Source organism: Mercenaria mercenaria, chromosome 7 (genome assembly GCF_021730395.1).
Source record: "Mercenaria mercenaria strain notata chromosome 7, MADL_Memer_1, whole genome shotgun sequence".
NCBI classification, from domain to species: domain Eukaryota; kingdom Metazoa; phylum Mollusca; class Bivalvia; order Venerida; family Veneridae; genus Mercenaria; species Mercenaria mercenaria.
Genome location: NC_069367.1, coordinates 48117940 through 48139751, shown reverse-complemented (window position 1 = coordinate 48139751; position 21812 = coordinate 48117940). Strand labels below are relative to the sequence as shown.

Genomic DNA, 21812 nt, shown 5'->3' with positions numbered 1-21812 from the left:
ACGCATTTAGAAGTGTGAAAGTGCATAAAAGTAATCTTCCAGCAACGGGTTTTAAGTGGCGTTTTTTAAAACGACAAACATTTTACCTACATTGTAGACTAAAGACTCAATTTAGGCGATCGCGGCTTTCTTGGAATTTTTAACCGCTTTACACAATCAGTAATTTCTATTATGGCAAAACGTGGATACAAAAACATAGTTTACTACTTGGACGATTTCTTGAAAATTGAAGCCACATACTTTAACTGTGTGAGACCCTTAAACGCATGGATGAACATGTTGTCAAATTAACTATATCAAGGTCAAAGGATCTCAAAGGGAAATAGAATTCTTGGGATTTCTGATTAGGTCTCGGGCTTCGACTGCAAAAATTCCTGAAGACAAGCTTAATGAACTCCAAGCGACCCTTAGCGACCCTCAGTGTTCTCGTGATCAAAATGAATTGTTTTACTCAGTGTGTTTATTGGGGTCGATTGCACTTATGAAGACTTATAGACCGTTCAAATAGTTTAAAACACGAGTGGCATAGGTAAAAATAACCAACACTATGAAACTGGATATTATTTGGTGGTTTCAGTTTATGAAAGTGGATCTGTACCAATTGTAAATACTAGTCAGGCTACTTCAGTGTCCATGGATGCGTGTCCTGTAACTACTGAAATTTGTCTGACTGAGATTTCGTCTTCGCCCCTTCGGCGAATTCGACCGCTAAACTCCAAAACAATCATCTTGAGGCTCTGACTTTGGAGTCTGCTGTGCGTCGTTGACACGCATTTTGGCTAACAAACGTTTGTATATCCCATGCGACAATAAGGCGATATGCGCAATAATAAACAAAGGGTATTGTAAAAACTCAGTTATTATGGAGTCTTTAAAGGGTGTGGTTTGGTTCAGTACACTTTTTAACTTTAGACTTCAGACAGTGTTTTACCAAGGCTCTAAGCAACATATCTAATTGAGCAGATTGCATCAGTCGGTTACATGAGCGCAACGGTTACGAAAGACTTGTACTTCTAACATGTGTAAATTGAGATTTTTTCAACCCGGGGCGTGGACGGTACATTGCATTTCCACTACCGTCCGTGAACAGGCTCAACCAAACCGAGCCTTAGGTTTTCTACATTTTCATTAAATTACTTTATTTCAAAACGCAAAGACATTGGATTTTTGTAATTACAGATACACTCGAACAAGCATTACACCTGGACGTAGAATTCTATTACAAAAATACTACTAGACGCGCTTAAAATTATCACAGAACAAAATATGTTTCCTGCGACCGGATTTGTTATTGCCCTATTTCTGGTTCCACAAATAAAATATGTAGATATGTGGCCTTCTTGGCGCGTATAATGCATTCTGAATGGAATCTTCCAAATCCCATAGAGAACAATTATGCACTGAACTTTGTTTTTTTTTTTTTTGGCATAAGACGCTACCGTGAGGATCGCGCTACCAGAAAACAACATATTACGCATTCTCTGCTTCTGACATTACGCGCCAAAATGAACTTTTCAAAATTGCTAGACGCAACCGTCTGAGCAGCTTTCATGACAATGTTTTATTGACTATTGCATAGGAGCAATGTACTAAACCTGTCAGCTACATCTTTTGACGAAGGCAAACACTTAAGACATTCAGATATAATATTATATTCATGGGGCCTATTGCTCCATGTCTGCGGGAGGAAAACGATTTAGTTCAAAATAATATTTGTCAGGCCTCTTTCAAGACTGCAAAATAATACTTCATGTCCTGTGACAGCAGAAACTCAGTGTTTAATGTTTACTGTTTGAGCCAAGAAATAGGTGCATGCATTTGTGTATACATCGAAAAGACATTGAAGGCAACGTTTTATAAAGCACGCACAAAATGCTTTTAATCTAAAGCTAGACATTCTACAACAGATATAGCTTTACATCCTTATCGCCGGGATGGCGCTCAGTTTTGCTATTAAATAAGTCTTGAGTGGTCAGTTTTTACTCCCATGTGCTACGTTTAGGCGCTTTCTCAGATAACATGATGTTAACATTTGAATTAATTATTTAAGCGCTTAAACTTTGGATTTACAGTGAACGATTTAGATTGGTTTGATAGTGAGTCTGGATTATAATCGTCATAGATGAAAGGTAAGGCTATTTCCTTTTCTAGTTTTTAAGTGTTTGTTTACAATTAAAATTTAATAATATGGATGAGTAATAGATATTTAATTTGCCCAGTTTACTTTAGTGTTTACCAATTCTCTTTAAAACATTTAATTGCCATTAAGCCTTTTTACAGATGTTAGAAGTATGAGTATCAAATTTTAGATGAGAAATCAAAGGTTACACCTATCAGTATAACATCCTCATCACAAGAAATAGTACTTTAATTTAAGATAAAAGATATGTTTTGATCCTTGGTTTTTACCAATTGCAATTGCCTGGACTGGAATTTGTCTTGGCTGGCTTTCATGTGGTTGTCTAAGAACCATTTTATCAAAGCTTGACTGTCTGATTCATAATGAATTAACAACGTTAATGTTATGTACATATATGTGTGTTACTGCAGAGGGTGTTATCATCAGCATAATTATAAAGATCACATTTATATCCAAAATTAAAGATGTCGTTGATGAAAATTTAAACAGCATGGGACCTAGAAAAGAGCATCGAGGAACACCATTATAACTATATATGAAAATGTGAGCCAAGTTTGTCACGTTGCTTCCTATTACTAAGAAAGCTATTTGCATCCTGGTCAAATTTTAAACAGTAAAAATTCCGAATTCCTCAGAAAATCCAAAGAATAAAAATTATCTCTTCACCCTCTCTTCATAGTTATATTTTTCATCCACAATGTTAATTCTTATTCCTAAAATGTTAACTGTCCAAGCTGATAATATTTTGCTATTAAGAAATACAGCAATTTTTTTTTCAATAAGCTTTAACTTAGGGTTTGCCCTTTGTTCAGACAGCTTCCTGTCATGGTAAGTTACTGCTACAATATGTTAATATATCACCAAGATCTGGAAAAAGCCAGAATAACACAGACTTTCAAATAATGTTAACACGCTGTTGCTGGAACCTTTTAGAAAATCTAGTATATACATATTTATTGACATGCATGACGTGTTAAACTAGGACAGACTTTACAGTAAACAATGAGTCATCTGTTTAAAATAAATAATAACTAAATAAAGCATAATGGGAAATTACATGTTTAAACACAAAATTAATTAATTTAATGATATAAATAACCAAAGTACAGTAAAACTGATACTTTATAATAATGTTAGTTGTTATCCAAAGTAAAAACTTATTGACGGCTTCACTTTAATGAAATCATCTTAAACAATCTCACGACATACATTCCAATAATCACAAAAGTATTTGATGGCTTTAAAAAGTGGAATCCATCAAGAAATACCAATTTCAACGATTTAAAGATTTAAAGGTACATTTTAAAGTGGCAGAAGAAACTAAACATAATAGTATGCTAAACGTATACAATGTCCAACACAAAAGGCACAATTCAGAAAACTCTGAAAGAAGTTATTTTAATGTTTCAAATAGCTAAACAATATCATCGTTCTAAGTTGAATAATCATCTTAACACGAAAAATAAATTTTATTTAACAAAGGCTAGTGAAAAGTCATAAGAAATTTAATATCACCATCTGAAAAAGAAAATTTTCCAAGATCTTCTCAATAATTTTCTCAATCATCTCTCAGCCCACCCGCTTAGCTCTATAGGGAGAGCCCTGATCTACTGACCGCTGGGTTGTGAGTTTGATCCCTCGGTGGGACAAATATTCTCTGAGAGGACTTTATAAAAGGCATCTCTTTGGCAGTTATTAGCGGAGAACAGGTTTGTATTGGTATAGAATCTAGGGACACTGTTTGGTTAACTGTCCGACGTTACATTGAAAACGGGCGTTAAACCCAAAACAAACAAGTTAACAAGCAAACAAACAAATCATCTATCTGTAAACATTTTATGAAGACAAAGCTTAATCTTATGAAATGCTTTTATCTGTAGTCAGTGTGCAAAAGTTATTTCCGGTAGAACTCTGCCAGACGTTGTTGACGTAGCTAATAAACTTGACAATATAAATTATAAATCTCAAGAAGCCTTGACAGCACTGCAAACTAATAAAGTTTTAGGACTTGATTACCTTAGCTACCTGATTAACGAGAAGGTACATCTAAACTTCTTTGTACTCGCTCTATTGTAATACATTTCTCAAAGCTGGAAGGACGCTCATGTCTTTGTGATATTTAAAAGGATTACTCAGTTCCAAATAACTATCTTCAGTTATATTCCGTGAAGAAAAAGTCCTCGGTTGAGTTTTGTTTAAATACATCTTCAGATGTTTGACAAATAACTTGCTGCAATCTTAACATTTTTATTTTACGTAATTCTGTCGTTCAACAAAGTGCAAAATCAGATTAGTATTGTGTAAAAACTGGAGTTCTATAATGATTCACCATGGTCTCCTGTTGTTGCTTTGCTTGGTTATATCAATGATAATCGATAACATTGCATCAACTAATCATCTTGTCGCTGACGATACATTTAATGGTAGATCACTTTATATCTGTCTCCAATCGATATTGACAACCTTTAAACTGGAATAATACATGTCTAGGAAACTTTAATTCATATATAGCTGAAACAATGTTTACTGTCTACGAAACGCTGATGACGTTAATACTTTCCGCATATGAACACTTCTAAATGTATAAAACACTCCAGTCCTTGGTTCTTTTATCTACACTGACGAGATGTGAAAACGCTTCAAACATATGCCTGAATATATATTTTACTACAAAAAGCATCACCTTGAAATGTTCAACAGATACACATCTCTATAGTCTATACACAATGTGTTCATCTTTAATCAGCACAACAGACCGTAGAATTAACAGAGTATCGAGATGCGTATGTGTTAAACATTTCAAGGTGATGCTTTTTTTAGTAAAAACTATTTTCAGGCATATGTTTGTTGCGTTTTCATACCTCGACAGTGTATTACTTTAAAATCAAGACGTCTCACTATCCTAATCAAGTATTATATACCAGAGAACGAAAGTGTCAAATTCATCATCTAAGACTTCACATAAATTGAAGTTCATTAAACCAACACCTGTTTCGGGAAAAAAGTCACAACCCACTAAGTGAATTGGAGGCCACTGAAAGCACTCATTGCTATATTCTGTATTTTGAATGAACCCGGCTGTCTCAAAGTAACACTATCGCGAGTCAATTTTTATTTACATATCTAGTAAATAACTGCATCATCATTTCTTTGTCTTTCTTCGTTTTTCTTATTACTGAGAAAAGTGACAGGTTTCATTTTTTAGACTAAGGTATTGTGTTTGACATCAAAATGTTTCAATTTTATGTAAATATGTTTTACATCGGTCTAGTATTAAGAAAGATAGGCTTTTTGCGTCCTATTTACTTTGGTTTTTTTTTATATAAAACCCTTGGTGTTGGCCTGATTTTGTCAAGTTTATTTTCGCGGGCTTTTGTAAATAAGCTTAAATCAGTCTGTATATTCGGACAGAAATTATGCACATATAGGAACAGACATGTAATGAAATACATGGGCTTTTAAGGATATTTCTAAGAGCTTGCAAGTTATGTGAAATATTGTTAGTATACAAATTTCATTACAGCAGATCTTTGTTTCTGTTGTAAGAAAAGTTATTGACGATACGTATCATCGAACATTGTTTATGTATTTATAACCAGAGTAATATTTCATGTTACTAGTATTCGTTTCGTAAAAATGCTATTTGTACAAGAGGAATCACAATCCTTTTCTGTGTTATGCAACACTTTGTAAAATCTTTGTAAAATCGTTCTGTAACTATGGAAGGACGTTTCTAGTTTATTCTTTCGATGTAAGTATATTGAATATTTATTTGACTGAGAATCGGACTGCAGTTAATTCTAATTTGTATAAATATATTCGCATCATTTGTTTTGACTTTTTATACTTCACTTTACTAAAGTATCATTAGAAGAAATGTTATATGACTTTATGATTGCGTCTGGGGCGTTATTTGACGCAACAAATTATATATGTAGATTGTGCACGTTATAACCATGGTTCCCAAAATCCATTACGATTTCTAGGATTCGCTCGCTGGTCTATGTCTGGATATGGACATGGAACCATGCCTTTCCTGTAATATTCGATTCTTCGAAGCATATATTGCACTCTTTTTGGTAAAAAAACAGACAAGTTGTTGTTTTCATTCGGATCCTTATGTATATTGTATAGATAGAGAGCGGCTGGTTGTCTCGTAGTATTTGTATCATCACCTGATAAAGAAAACAACTCGGTATTTATAAACGCAGAGTAGAAAAGCTGTTGTAGTAGTTATATGTAAATAACGACAAAAGTGAGTGACTAAGATATTTACTGTGCTTCTTCTGAATATAACTTATATAAGTATAATGTGACAGCCTCTTCAGAGTACCCGACCAAAAAAGGAAAAACAAACATAGCAATCGGTAACACCTATGGATGCTCCCTGATTGTATTGTAGCATTATGGGTTTTTCAGACACAGAGTTTGTGTTTTAAGAAGAAATGCGCCTGCAAAACTTGATGTTCTTATCGACGGACTTTTATTAGGAATTTCTTTTGTTATAGCGACAGAATGAACCCATAAGCTGTAGGAATGAATAGAATTTACCGTTACCTATTATTCTATTATTCTCAATACCCAACAAATGTCCTCTCGTTTGCTTATAATACAATTGAAAATGGAAGAACAACTTCAAACTGGTTTTTAATTTATTTCCAACTAGTTTCGGCTTTCAATGCCTTCATCAGGGGTATAATGTTTACAAGCAATAACGTTGATGACGTCATGTGGAACATGACGTCATAACAACGACGTGGTTTATATCAAAACGATGACTATTCATGCGTTTAGAGCACATCTGGTTGGTCTGTCCAACATACTGAAAATTACACCCTTTTACATGTGATAACATAAATTACATTTTTGGACTGCTGAAAACTCTTTCTAATACTGTAGTTTTTCAAAATTGCAGAAGATGTAAAAAATTTAGATTCATTTATAGTTGAACAATGTGAGCAGCGAGCTCTATTACATTTAGAAATTTGTCATACCTACTAGGTCTTGTAAAAAGAAGAATGAACCAGAATATCATTAAACTAGTAGGTCTCTTGTAACAACAATAGCTTGAATTTAGAAAGGTACTGAACACTTGCCTATTAGAAAGTTGTAATAAATTCCAGTACTTATTCAAAAGCTCCCCAATGTTAGGTAGAGATGGGTTGTATGTACATACAAAAGGAATTATGTTATAAGAAAATGCCATTGTTTTACTATAATTAGTGCATCATCCATAGACATTGGCTTTATTTTATCAAAACACTTTTCAATTATTGGACATGGGATAATTTCTTTCGATAAAAAAAGTTTTTAATTTCTCCAGTTCCTGTACAAAGAATTATCAACTGAGGTAAGACGTCTGTAACGCTTTGCCTGACTTACGCTTGACACACGGACAGACGGAGGGACGGGCAATGTGGCGACTGTATGCTCCCCCTATTCAGGGAGCACTAAAAGAAAAATATAGACCATTGCATGATTTAATTAGTATTATATATAAACGTATATTTCTGTCACGTATTTAGTACGCATGCGCTTCCCGTTCATTTTGTAACCCCCTTGTACTCCAGTGGTTGAGCGTTCGCTTTCGGTGTTAGAGGTCGTGGTGCCTCGTAGTACTATGAACGTGAAAAACTCTGCTAGCAGCTTTATTGCTTACATTTAGATGACAGCGCTAGGACTGGTCGTCCAGATGTCAGCATAATGTGACTAAAAGGGTTATAATGTTGCATGTCTAGTGACGCAGCACAATAACGTTTAAGTGTGCCTATATATCCGAGAAAAGAGGCCTAGAAATTGTCTTTGATGGCATTTTTTGTTAATGCTAGGCAGCCATGTTCAATATTAAATTTATAAACAATGGAAAAGTCTCAGGAGAGCTGTCGCCTTCTAAAGGAGATTGTAAAGGCTTATGTTTGTTAAAAACGTCAGACTTTCGCAATTTTTGCTACTTTTTAGCTCACCTGTCCGTCGTCCGTCCATCGTCAGTTCACAATTTCTTGTGAACACGATAGAGACCACAGTTTTCAATCAATTTTAATCAAACTTGCACACAACTTGTATTGGAATAATATCTCGGTTCCGTTCGAAAACTGGCCAGATCCCATGAGGATGGGTTCCAGATTTATGGCTCCTTAAATGGCCAAAATTTACTATTTTTTGCTTGTGAACACGATAGAGACAACATTTTGCAACCAACTTTAATCAAACTTGCACACAACTTGCATTGGCATAATATCTCAATTCTTTTCGAAAACTTGCCAGATCCCATTATGGATTCCAGTGTTATGACCCCTTAAAGATCCAAAATTTGCTATTTTGGCTTTTGCAGCCATATAGAGACTTCATTTATGTTTTGATTTGACACAAACTTGCGAAATATCTTCAACAACAATAAATCTTGGATTCCAAGATGAATCAGTCAGATTCAGTCATAGGTTCTGGAGTTATTTATATCGGATTACCTCTCCTGATTTTAATCAGAATGGATTTATATCAGGAAGTACTTATTGGACTCATTTGAAATTTCATTATTGTCATAAGTTGGACTGAGACAATCAGGGTAGAGAACTATGGACTGATTTTATGTTAAATTACCTCCCTTTGTTTCAAATTAAAATGGGTATATCTCCGTAAATAAAGAAAATATCTATCTGAAATTTCATTTATGCCATCACATGGACTTAGACAATCAGTGAAGATACATATTGACTGAATTTATGATAAAATTACCTCCCTTTGTATTTGATGTAAATGAATATACGTAGCAACTTCTAATGAGATTGATTTAAATGTTATTTAAGTCTTCCTGGATAAGGAATAGTCATGCTAGTACAAAACGAAGCATTTGAGCCTAGGAAGCTCAAACTTGGTATGGAGATTGGCCCTGACTAGTACGTGACCCATATGTCAAATGGGACTGTTACAAGAAAATATTTATCCTGATGATATTTAATGTGTATGCCTATGTGATCTATATCAAAACTTGATATTATCATTAAGAGCAATAGTACTCAGGTGAGCGATATAGGGACATCATGGCCCTCTTGTTAATATAAACTTTTTCGGTTATAATTATGAATTTGTAAAATTGTAAGTAAAATTAGCTAAACTTTTCGTATGCTCTGACATTTTGTTAATTTTATACAGAAGCTAGCCTTCTAAAACTAAGGCTAACATGTTTTTTAAATATCTGTTTTGTCGTCTGTATGAACATTACAGGGTGTAAAAAATCTACTACTGTAAGTGTATTAATATTAGCTAAGTACTAATTTTCGCGATATTAGCGGGAACGGGCATGCGCTAATTCATGTCTAGCGCTAATATTAGACTGAAATGAAAGGCTTTCCTAATAACAAAGTAACATTTATCTATTGATAATACCGTAATTACATTGCAAGGGAACACAGAGAAATACATATTTATTGTGTAATTATGACAATAACTGCATTCCTAACTAATATTCTGCAGAATGTTTCAGATAGAATAATCAAACCTGCTTGAACATTAGTGCATAAGTCCCCTATAATTGTAAATTAAGTTGCATTTATTTTTATCTTCGCCATTGTCCGTAAACGTCGTATATAACACCTTCGGAGTAGATCGCCAGTTTGTCTGGTCGCGCTAATTACGAGTGTTAACATAACATTTTATTGCTTTGAAAACCAAGTGTGAATTTGAAAACAAACAATTATCACCATTCTGCACTGTATACATGTACAAAAGTGTAAATAAAATATAATGGAGATAATAACATTTATTTAAAACTAGTATGAGATTTATCCACAGTATAAGAAGGAAAAGAAAACAGATCAACATGCATAACATATATATATATATATTGCTTTTTATTTAAAAAAAAAAGAATTAATACATATGCAAAATCTATTAAGTAATATTTTTTTAAAGAAAATATTCTTCACATTCAAACTGTTACACCCATATTAATTTTATCATTATAAAAAACACAAACGATTTTTTTGGTAGGGTTTAACGTCGCACCGACACATTTTAGGTCATATGGCGACTTTCCAGCTTTGATGGTGGAGGAAGACCCCAGGTGTCCCTCCGTGCATTATTTCATCACGAGCGGGCACCTGGGTAGAACCACCGGCCTTCCGTTAGCCAGCTGGATGGCTTCCTCACATGATGAATTCAACGCCCCGAGTGAGGCTCGGACCCACATCGATGAGGGGCAAGTGATTTGAAGTCAGCGACCTTAACCACTCGGCCACGGAGGCCCCTGATATAAGTTACATTTGATATTATTCATACACATTTTATGTCAAAAACACGTGGAACTTTATCATTATTGTTTCATTGACTTTAGAAAAAGAATAAATTGCACAAGATTTACTTTATGCTTGGATATAATTATCGACTAATGCACACGTTTAAGATATAATTTATAGCAAAACCGTGTTTTAACACTGCTTATACACGATAGGCGGTTATACACCGGGTGTAATAATTTCGTGAGGGCGCAACCTGAGTGAAATTATTTCGTACGGCGTATAACCGCCCGAGTGTATGAATAGTGTTCAAACGCGGTTTTGCTATAACTTATTTTGATTCTAATACCGGTATATCTTTTATTGTATAATTAAGATAAAGTATGACAGAACTGTTAATAGGCAATGGTATGGCGCCTAAAAGTAGTAAAAATGGTAATACGTCTTGAGGAATAGTTCCATTAGTGCGCAAATAATGTAAAATATTCTGCACAGCTCATAACCAACTCCGTTCATATGTAAATTAATTAAGACTGTTATGCTATTGGAATTTCTTTTTAAACACAGTTTTAAGTATTTTTTTTATAAGTTTTTGATCAATTTTGAAAGCGCTATTTCTCGATGCGTACATGGCGTTAAATATCACGTCAACGTGACGTCAACATATCGCTGTGAAGATGAAAGTATTGTAATTCATCTTAGAATACTGATTCATTATTGATGTATTTATGTTTAAGCATCATTGACCTTCTGCATAAAATATTACTATGTTTATTGACATATTTTGCTATCTAAAATACAAACTTCGTTCGCTCGAACGTTGATAATAGGTGCTTCACTCTTCTGATGAGCGAGCTTGAATATGATACATGGTTTTATGACTGGACTCCTTTATGTAAACCGTCTTGATATACTGAAAGCCAAAAGTTAAGCAAATTTTTATCATATGTCATATTTTTATCAATTTTGACTACCGAAATATATTTTTAGTTTTGGAATACGGTAATGGATATTGACAGTAGATTTTGAGCTATTTTGTATGCTCTAATGCGTTTGTAATCGCCGAAAAAATGCGATTTGCATGGGTAACACGTGCACAGGTATATCCACCCGATATAAAGTACTGAAAATTACATTGTAGTACTGCATGTATACCACATCCGAAAAACATTCATAAAGTTTAGGTTTTAGCCATGGGACGTCGCCCTGGAATGACGTTAGATCAGCGTAATATGGCAATTGGGATGATAACGGCTGGAATGAACGCAAGAGAGGTTGCCCATCACTTTAACGTACATGAATCGACTATTGGACGTCTAAAGACAAGATTCGAGCAGACAAGAAGCATCAACGATAGGCCGCGTTCGGGTAGGCCGCGGAAAACGACGCCTAGGGAGGATCGCTTGATCGTGACGTCATCACGGTGTAACCGATTTATGTGCAGTAGGGTTTTAGCTCGACGTTTGCGCATAACAACCGGAACACGGATTTCCGAATCTACTGTCCGTAGAAGGCTTTGATCGGCACGGCTTAGAGGTCACCGACCTTACGTTTGAGTGCCGTTAAGGGACCGCCACCGCCAAGCTCGTGCTACTTGGGCGCGTGCACATCGTAATTGGAGACACAGACACTGGAATGAAGTGCTTTTTACAGATGAATCGCGATTTAAGCTCTCTTTCGCTGACGGAAGAATTCGCGTTTGGAGACGGAGGGGTGAACGTTATGACAACACCAACGTTATTGAGCGAGACCGTTTTGGGGGCGGGAGTGTGATGGTGTGGGGAAGGATTAGCCATCGGGGAAAGACCGAACTTGTAACTGTGCCTGGTAACCTCACATCAGTGAGATATTGTGGTGGAATCCTTGAACCGGTAGCCACCCCATATCTGCAACAAGGAAATGCGAGCATTTTCCAGCAAGATAACGCCCGTCCGCACACAGCTAGGCACACCCAGAACGTTTTACGTCAACATAATGTTAACGTCTTTGAATGGCCGTCTAGATCTCCCGATTTGTCTCCCATTGAACACCTATGGGATCACCTTGGGCGTAAGGTCAGAGACCGAGATGACGTCATCACAGTGAATGACATAGACAGAGCTTTGCGTGAGGAATGGGACAGAATATCCTTACGAACCATCGGAAAGCTAATTTGCAGTATGCGGAAACGATGCATTGCTGTTATTGATAGGTCTGGCGGTCATACCAGATACTGACAAAACCAAAACACTCTTTTTTTGGACCCATATGTTCCTCGAACAACTGGATTACAATAATTTATGATTTGTTTATGTGATTTTCTGTAAAATTACTTGGAACAGATTGTTTATCAGGTATGCCGCCTTTGAATAAAAATAATTAAGACAAATTAGCCAGCACTTATAAACTTGCTAAACTTTTGGCGTTCCGTATATATGATAGTAAACAATGAATGTACACGTTTAACTCATATACATACTACTTACATATGTCTCCCGTCATAAGTTTCCATTCTCCAATTCTGATCGACGATCTTCTGGTTGAATTCAATACATTATCATATACTGGGTCGACACTATCACTGTGTTCAGGCAGGATTTCATGGAGAATTTCTGAACGGGGACTCGGCATACCATACCTGGTAATAGAAATTTCTTGTTTGGCTGAATTGTGACACGATGTTTTACAAACGGTGAATTCTTTAAATCATCTCAGTATTTACTTGAACGTGTTTGTTTTTTTTTTGGCAATATATCATGAATATTTTTTCAGCAGATTAGACATACCATATCTACAATTCAACTGGCTGTAAAATATATTTGAGACAACTTTATTACGTAAATCGATGACAAAGAAAGATAGCTATTGGTTACATATTCCTATATCTTATACTAAATTATGATATCATAGTCATTTTATATGCAGCAAGTTTCAATAATACATAGAAGTTACATCTTGAAAAAACAATTTAAAGTGTACATATGATAGCTGTCGACTATGCTTTTCCACACCCGCATTTAGCAATACCAGCCTTTTGCTGCATAGTCTGTGTCACTATTGTGAAGAAATGCGATATTTAAATGAAGTTGCAATGGGCAGTTACGAATTTTGGTCTTTTATTTATCATAAAAAAAGAACGAAAGACGTAAAATAAATGAATACTTACATTTTGCCTAAGCTAAAGATATGCATCTAATTTAGGACATTTGCATACAATATTGGACAAGTTTACTTTGCGTCACGAGACCGATATTCAACTAGTTATCAGTCGTACGACTGAACACGTTTGCTGAAAGTTTCATGCAATGTAAAGATATGTATATATATTTACTCTACCAATCTTCAGGTCAGAACTAAATTGTTGACCGAACTTTCGTATTATTGTTTAAATACCGTTACTCGGGTAATCATGACAAATTCAAATGATGAATTTAAATCTAATGAAGTGCTAGTTTTTTCTTTTGTTTCAAAGTTTGTTTTTCCTGTTAAGTATTTTATTAAGTTCACCTTAAATAGTATACTTCAAACATTGAAATAGAGACAGACAAAGCATTAAAATTAAGTTTATTTCTGTACAGCATTTTATTGGTATAGAAATAGTTCAAAATACCATGCAAATGAGATAATCATGTACACTAAATCCATTGATGCCATATACAGACGTCATGGACTTCTTCATGATTTCTAAGCGGATGACTCTCAAGTATACTCTGCCTTTAAGCCGACAGAATCTGTGGTTAGAAGTGAGACTTTGCGTTGCATTGGGAGTTGTCTGGCTTAAATAGTCCCGTGGATGCATTGCAACATGGTGAAGCTCAATGCTGATCAAACGGAGGTAATGTTATTCATATCAATGCATAACTCCAAGTACATTGAGGACGTTTCAGTGAAGGTCGGTGACAAAATGTGTTAGGAATCTTGGTGCTGATTTTAACAGTATGGATATGGAACCCCAGATGAGCTCTGTGTGCCTGGATATGCACAACTATGCAAAATAGGTCACATCAGACGGTATTTTACCAGTGATGCCACAAAGACCCTTGTCAAAAGCCTAGATACATCATTGTTAGACTCCTGTAATGCTTTTTTTTCAGTAAGTGGTATTCCAAAAGCACACTTAATAAGCTGCGAAATGTTCAGAACACGACAGCACGCGTTATCACTTAAGCGCCCCGTTGCAATCTTATAACACCGGTTCTGAAGGAGCTCCGTCGGTTGCCAGTGAAATACCCGGTGCAGAACAAGGTTCTGACCCACACCTTTAAGGCTCTATTCCAATAGTCCCCTGCCTATATAAGGGATATGATAGAAGGGTATAAACCTAAGATCACAAGACACGCTGTCAATGGTTATGAAAAAAACTAAAACCTTGATGTATGTCAATCGCAGCTTTTCGTTCACTCCTTCGAATCTTTGGAACTCCCTTCCCGTCAAGATCAGGGAACCTCACTTGCTGAATGCTTTAAAAAGGCTGCTAAAAACCTTTGTACAACATTTCGTAAACTGGCCAATTTCATAACACAGCGTAGAAAAGTATTTTATCCTAGGGTAAATATAATGTGAAATGCATTTGATTGTTTGTGTGGTAAGCATATTTGTTTGTATTGTTTGCAGCACTTTTGAACATGTACATGTGCATGAAAAGAGTGCTATATAAATGTGGTTTAGTATATATGATTACAGGAGTCTAACCATGATGTATCTAGGCTTTTGACAAGGGTCTTTGTGGCATCACTTGTAAAATACCGTCTGATGTGACCTATTTTGCATTAATAATCTACAATGAAACATCATTATTTATCTCATTTGCGTGAGATTGGTGTCTAAATATACACAAATGCAGTACGTCTGGAAATAGAATACTAATTCCGTACAGTTCACAGAATTGCTAATGCTTTATCAAAACAAATGAAAAACAAATGCTGTATTTTTAAATGAAGCCATAACTGCATGTGAAATTGATAATACAAGTTGTACTGTTAATAAATCTGGCATGAATATTAAGGGAAAAAAGACTAATCTTTGTAAAATACAAAAAAGTACATTTACGCCTTTTCAATGCCAATTTTTATATGAAAACATGTTTTATTTCCTGAGAAGAATTCAGATGAGTTCCTAACTATTTAAACCCTTTCAGAGTTTCAGTATTAAAAGAATGCAGGTGTGTACGAAAAAAAAAGTACCGTGCTTTTTTGTTTGGCTTTTTTGCTGTGTCGAGCAGTTAATTGATAAGAGATATTAAAGTAATTGTACTTAATCAAACCTCTAAAATTAAAATGTTTACTTAAAAAATATCAAATTTTCAATTTTTATATTTGTATTACTTTTCATTTCAAATCGGTTTGTGATATATATTGATTTATCTTTTATTGTAATACACAGAACCCTAATACAACGTATGAGAAAGTTATTCAAATCCTGCATGTACTAATTGAAGGAACCCTAGCAACTTCTAGGTTACAGAAGATCATAATAAATATATAATTAGCCGGAATAAGAAATATACTGCTACTGTTCAGATGCAGCTTCATTCAATTTCGAAGTATAACAGCCACCAGGATATCTTTACAAAACCGGGATTTTGGCAAACTTCACTACCATTTCAAAGTGACTTAGAAACTTCAATTTAAGCTTGGATGGTAATTTAGGGGCCAATGAGGAGCAATTATTGATATAGTTATGCATTTTTCTTTATTTACTTATGTACAAAAAAGATGATTTAAAATATTTGTCCTATTGGATTTTTCCAATTTCCAATCGGATATATGGCGTCCGATTGGAATTTTTTAAAATCCAATCGGATATTTTTCCCATATTTTGGCGTGCTGGATATTTTTTCCGGGCGGAAAACATTTTTGCATATTAAAAGATAACTCGATCGCATGATACCAGGAGATCTGTAAAGTGTGTAGTATGTCATAAGAATCTAATGTTCTCATGTCTATCCAGAAACGGAACTTGGTGTATAACAACATCAACAACAAGCAAATGTGTTTGTTTTACACAATTATGGATAATTACGTAAACCTGCCTCTGATTTGACACTAAATTGTTAAATAATGTTAACATAATTAATAATTACAGCAGAAACTTATGACGTTACGTGACAGTAACCTTGTCAAATCAATAGCTTGTATCTTCAAAGTAGGTGATTTCGAGTATCTTTTTTATTTAAGCGACTTCAAACAGCCAATATTTGCCGTCATAATTTTCATTCGTTGTGATTAAACTCTAGAAATTGTGGCTTTTATGCATTTGTAATAAAATGGCATGCGGAATATTAACGCCTGATTTTATTTGGAAGATATGCAGATACCAGGTTAGTCACCACGGCTTTTTTTTTCAAGTAGAAACGGAGTAGCACATTAAGTAAGACCTACTTTTCCTGTAATTTGATATAAGAATATTTTATTACTAATGAATGTACAAATTTTGTTCCTATTTCAATACCAAATACCGCCATCTTGAACTAATCTTGAACTAATCCATCATCTACTGGTCTATTTAAGGAACACATTTTCCTCTTTTTAACTGTATTTCACAGCGGTACGTGTGTTAATTATAATTGCTTGCATAATAGTACATAATATTTCCATAACTATTCAGACGACGATGACTGCTGTGTTTTTTGCTCCGATATCTGTTAATTTAAAAGAGAAATGAAAAATAAGCTCTATTATAATTATTATACCAGATTTATATAACGTCCTTTTCATGATAAACACGTTCAAAGGTGCTTTAGCAAACGCAGCAACACAGGGCGCGAAATTCATCCTCTACTAGAACAGACACAGAGCCATCTGACCAGAGGGACAGAGTGAGATAAAGCCCCCAGAACAGATGGAGAGAAATTAGTTCTAGAACTTAGCCTAGCTCTTTGTGAAGATAGATAGTCTGGTTCTTTAACGTGCCCGGTGTATAGCAACGATACACGCAAAGCCTACATTCCTGGGAAGAACCAGTACAGGCTTCTTAGTTAAGTGGGAGACACTCAAGATTATCTCAGAAAATTCCAGTGCTTGGACCGGGATTCGAACACCGGACCTCTGGATGACAGTCAAGCGTGTTACCAAGAGACCATCGGCCCACTTGAAACTCTGGAGGTATAGCCGTCGAATACGCCCATTCTCTTAAGTTCAATTTGTTTCCCTCCCAACGGGATTTGCTGGTCGCGTGAACGACAAGATTAACCAGGATTTTGGCAAACTTCACTACAAAAAAAATCTCGTCGGTCTTTAAAAAAACGAATGTTCCGTTAGCTTTAAAAAAATGAAGGAACAAAACTGCTAACCTTTATTGATTCCTATTGTGTCCTGTTTAAATAAGAAAGGCAAAAAGAAAGCCGAAAATACTAGTAGTCTGCCTATATATCCAGAAAAGAGGCCTAGAAATTGCCTTTGATGGCATTTTTTGTTAATGCCCGACAGCCATGTTCATTGTTAACTTTATAAAATTTGGAAACGTTTCTGGGAAGCTGTCGCCTTCTAGGGGTCATAATAAGATCACAGCACAAGGTCAAAGGTCAATAAGTGCATTTTCATTATAAACGTCAACTTTTCGCCATTTTTGCTACCTTTCAATATAAACTTGTAAGTTTTCGGTGATAATTATGAATTTGAGAAGTAAAATATATTACTTCGTGTTGATTTATTGCATTTGGGCAAAATTCAAAACGATTAAAGTCATTTCTATAGAATGAGCGAACTTTTCGTACGCTCTGATACTTTGTGCATTTATCTTTTTCATGTTTCTGAAACTTCCGTTTCAGGCTAACAATTTCCAAAAAGGCTGGTTGATTGTCTGTAGGATTGTCTGTATGAACAGTACAGGTAGTTAAATCTATGGCGCGTATTTTATAAAGACTGGTACAGCCAAACTTCATTTGCTCGAATTCGGATTATTCGTTTACTACTCTTGGCTCGAACTCGACAGGTCTATGTAATGTATAGTTCACGTTGGCTTGTACTACTGATACCTCGAACACATTTTGCTTGTCCAGTCGAGCTCTAGTGAATATAGTTTGACTGTACTATTTGTTGACAGATCTAAAGATTCCTTCGGAAGCATAGAACTCAAGGACGTAAAATATCAAACTCGGTTTGATTAAGTCTGTTTGTGAGATAGTATGAAATGTGAAATTTCTCTCAAGACTTATCTAAAATACTCTATGCTGTCAGTTAGAACTCTATTCCAGTGGTTTACGCATGTGCTGTAGTAATTTCAGGCATCTGTCGGCATTTTGAAATACCATCAATGTACAACAATTAAGCGATATCAAAGTTTAGATGTAGATATTAGATAACTGCAAATGTTATGGTGTTTTTTTTTCATTCCAATAGCATAAAAATAGTACTCTTCATATTTTTGAGTCAGCTAAAATAGTTTTTTGCACATTAACATTGGGCTATTATGAGAACTTGAACCGCTCTTCAAATGTTTTCAATAATTACAATGTTGTAACTATTTGTTTATGTTGGTTCTATAGATGGCAGAACTTCAAAAAGACTTAATAATTGTCAGTGAATTTGGAAGTATATTTAATGTTATTAGTATGATTTTTATGACTGTGAGTATAGGGGTAAAGAATGTTTCATTTTCCTGTTACAACACCTTTAGATTTCCGAGTGATTGGTTGGTGATAGAACCGGGTTGAGGAAATGTATCAAATTGAATGTATCACGAAGGAATCTACTGATGATATAATATGAAACAAATGTGACCTAACGCTACTGTAGCCTTAAACGTGTAAAAATAAATATATTGTCAATTAAATTCAGTGCGGAATACTAGAATGAACTACCCTTATATAAAAAATAACTTCTTACCATTATTTAAAAAAAAATGAATAAACCCCATAATAGTCTCACTTCAAAAGCTATAGACGTCTAAGCCTGACATATTCAGTCAGCAGAATGTGTTTAATATTATAAATCCATCGTTTTGAATCTCTTCTTCATGCTCTTCTCATCCTGCAGGAAGTTACTTTTACGCATTGTATATCTCTAAGTTACTATCGAACTAACCACCGACTTAGCTCGATAGGGAGAGCGTCGGTCTACGGATCGCGGGGTCGTGAGTTCGATCCTCAGGTGGGGCGTATGTTCTCCGTGACGATTTGACAAAAGACATTGTGTCTGAAATCACCCGTTCTTCACCTCTGATTCATGTGGGGAAGTTGGCATTTACATTCGGAGAACAGGTTTGTACTGGTACAGAATCCAGGAACGCTGGCTAGGTTAACTGCCCGCCGTTACATAACGGAAATCCTCTTGAAAAACGGCGTTAAGGTTTAGGAGTATATCACCAAAACACAGAAATATTTTATAAACGAACAACATCGTTACCAATATTTTACCTGACCATTACATGTTCTGCCGTACTGTTCCGTACTGAAAATATTCTGAAAAAGTTGTCCCCCTTTGAAAATGAATGCCATTTGTAAAGAAATAAAAATAAACAATCGCTGAAAACTGTGTTTCACCTAGTTATGTGAAATTTCAACACTCGCACGCTATTACAAATGCATCAAAACAAACATGTGTAACAGTTCCTTGAAAATGGTGAGTTTTTAAAAGCGCTTGACTGTCTGGAAGTGGGGCCTGTTTAAACAGTTCTTTTTTTCGGAATTCAATGCTTATATCAGTATACTGACACTTGTTTTGTAGAGTAATATAAGTAATATACACGCTATCATTACAAAAACAACACAACAAGTGTCAGTGTACTAAAATGAACATTGAATTCCGAAAAAAAGACTTCCTAAATGGGAACCACTTCCGGGCAGTCAAACGCCTTCAAAAACCCACCATTTTCAAAGAACTGTTACACATGTTAGTTTTGATTCATTTGCAATCGCATGCGAGTGTTGAAATTTTACATAATGAAGTGGAACACAGTTTTCAGCAATTGTTTACATTTATTTCTTTACAAATGGCATTCATTTTCAAAGGGGGACAACTTTTTCAGAATATTTTCAGTACGGGACAGTACGGCAGAACATGTAATGGTTAAGTAAAATATTGGTAACGATGTTATTCGTTTATAAAATATTTCTGTGTTTTGGTGATATACACCTAAACCTTAAACCCAAACAAAAAAACAACAATTTACATATTTCATCATTTTGATCAGCCGAACCATCATTTGTCAGTAATAATGAAAATATCGAAAGGTAAATCGGTATATATATTTAATATTTCAATTAATGTGCATTTATGTTGCTATTTAAAAAATCTAAAGTAACCTTTCTGATGTTTTTAAATCTTTTTTTATATATTTTAATTCGTAAAACATCTGATCGACTGATGTTTCAGTTCCAAGATACTAGCTTTGTTTTCACAGTGTTATCAAGGGCATCCTGTCTGAAACCAGTGTCAGATGTGTAAATTGTTACGTTCAGATTCGTTTTCAATTTTTTTAACAGGAAGTGAGAGTGTAGAAGCAAGGCCAAAAATAATAAGAATCGAAACAAAAATAGCATGCTGAATTTTCAGAATAAAATAGTGCAAATATCGCATTAAGAGCTTCGGTGATTGTTTTTGAAATGTGTTACTTAATTACAAATACATAAGATATGATGATAAATGTCTGACCTATAGTAAAAATGGAAAGAAACCGATAGTAAAAATAGAAAAAAATTACAGCAAATCAAAGACATGGTGTATAGATTTACTGGTTGAAATCTTACAGATCTGTTCTGTTTTGTATATTACCGTAGATGTGCTGTGTACACCTCTAATGTGACCAATTTTTAGTTCACCTGAGCCAAAGGCTCATGGTGAGCTTTTGTGACCGATCAATGTCCGTCGTCCGTCGTGCGTCGTGCGTCGTCCGTCCGTCAACATTTTCTACAAAATCTTCTTCTTGAAAACCACTAGGCAGAATTAAACCAAACTTCGCAGAAATGATCCTTGGGTGGCTCACTTTCAAAATTGTTCAAAGAATTGAATTCCATGGAGAACTCTGGTTGCCATGGCAACCGAAAGGAAAAACATTAAAAAAATATTCTTCTCCAAAACCACAAGTCATAGAGCCTTGATATTTGGCATGTGACATCATCTAATGGTCCTCTAATAAGATTGTTCAAATTGTGCCCATGGATTATAAAGAGGCCCCGCCCCAGGGGTCACAAGTTTTACATCTACTTATATAGGAAAAACATTTAAAAATCTTCTTGTCTAAAACCACATAACCCAGGCCTTTGATGTTTGGTATGTAGCATTGCCTTGTGGTCCTCTACCAAAATTGTTCAAATTATGTCCCTGGGGTGAAAAGAGGCCCTGCCCCGGGGCGTCTCAAATTTTACATAGACTTAAAAAGGAAAAAACTTTAAAAATCTTCTTGCCTGAAACTGCATGGCATAGGCTTTTGATATTTGGTATTTTGCCTTTCCCAGTGTTCCTCTACCAAAAATTTTCAAATTATGCCCCTGCGGCGAAAAGAGGCCCAGCCCTAGGGTTCCC

At 35.2% G+C, this 21812-nt stretch overlaps 1 protein-coding gene across 1 annotated transcript in view; it reads right to left on the bottom strand.

Annotated features, from left to right (window-relative positions):
• Nucleotides 1–3521: 3521 nt before the first annotated feature.
• The window catches only part of LOC123554245 (arylsulfatase J-like), a 220468-nt gene continuing 202177 nt past the window's right edge, over nucleotides 3522–21812 (bottom strand). Inside the window, exons 8-9 of the mRNA XM_045344239.2 lie at nucleotides 12837–12988; nucleotides 3522–6315 (exon numbers count right to left, since the gene is read on the bottom strand). Coding sequence (XP_045200174.2) covers nucleotides 6089–6315; nucleotides 12837–12988 — 379 coding nt within the window. The 3' untranslated portion in view covers nucleotides 3522–6088. The remainder of the gene's footprint in view (nucleotides 6316–12836; nucleotides 12989–21812) is intronic.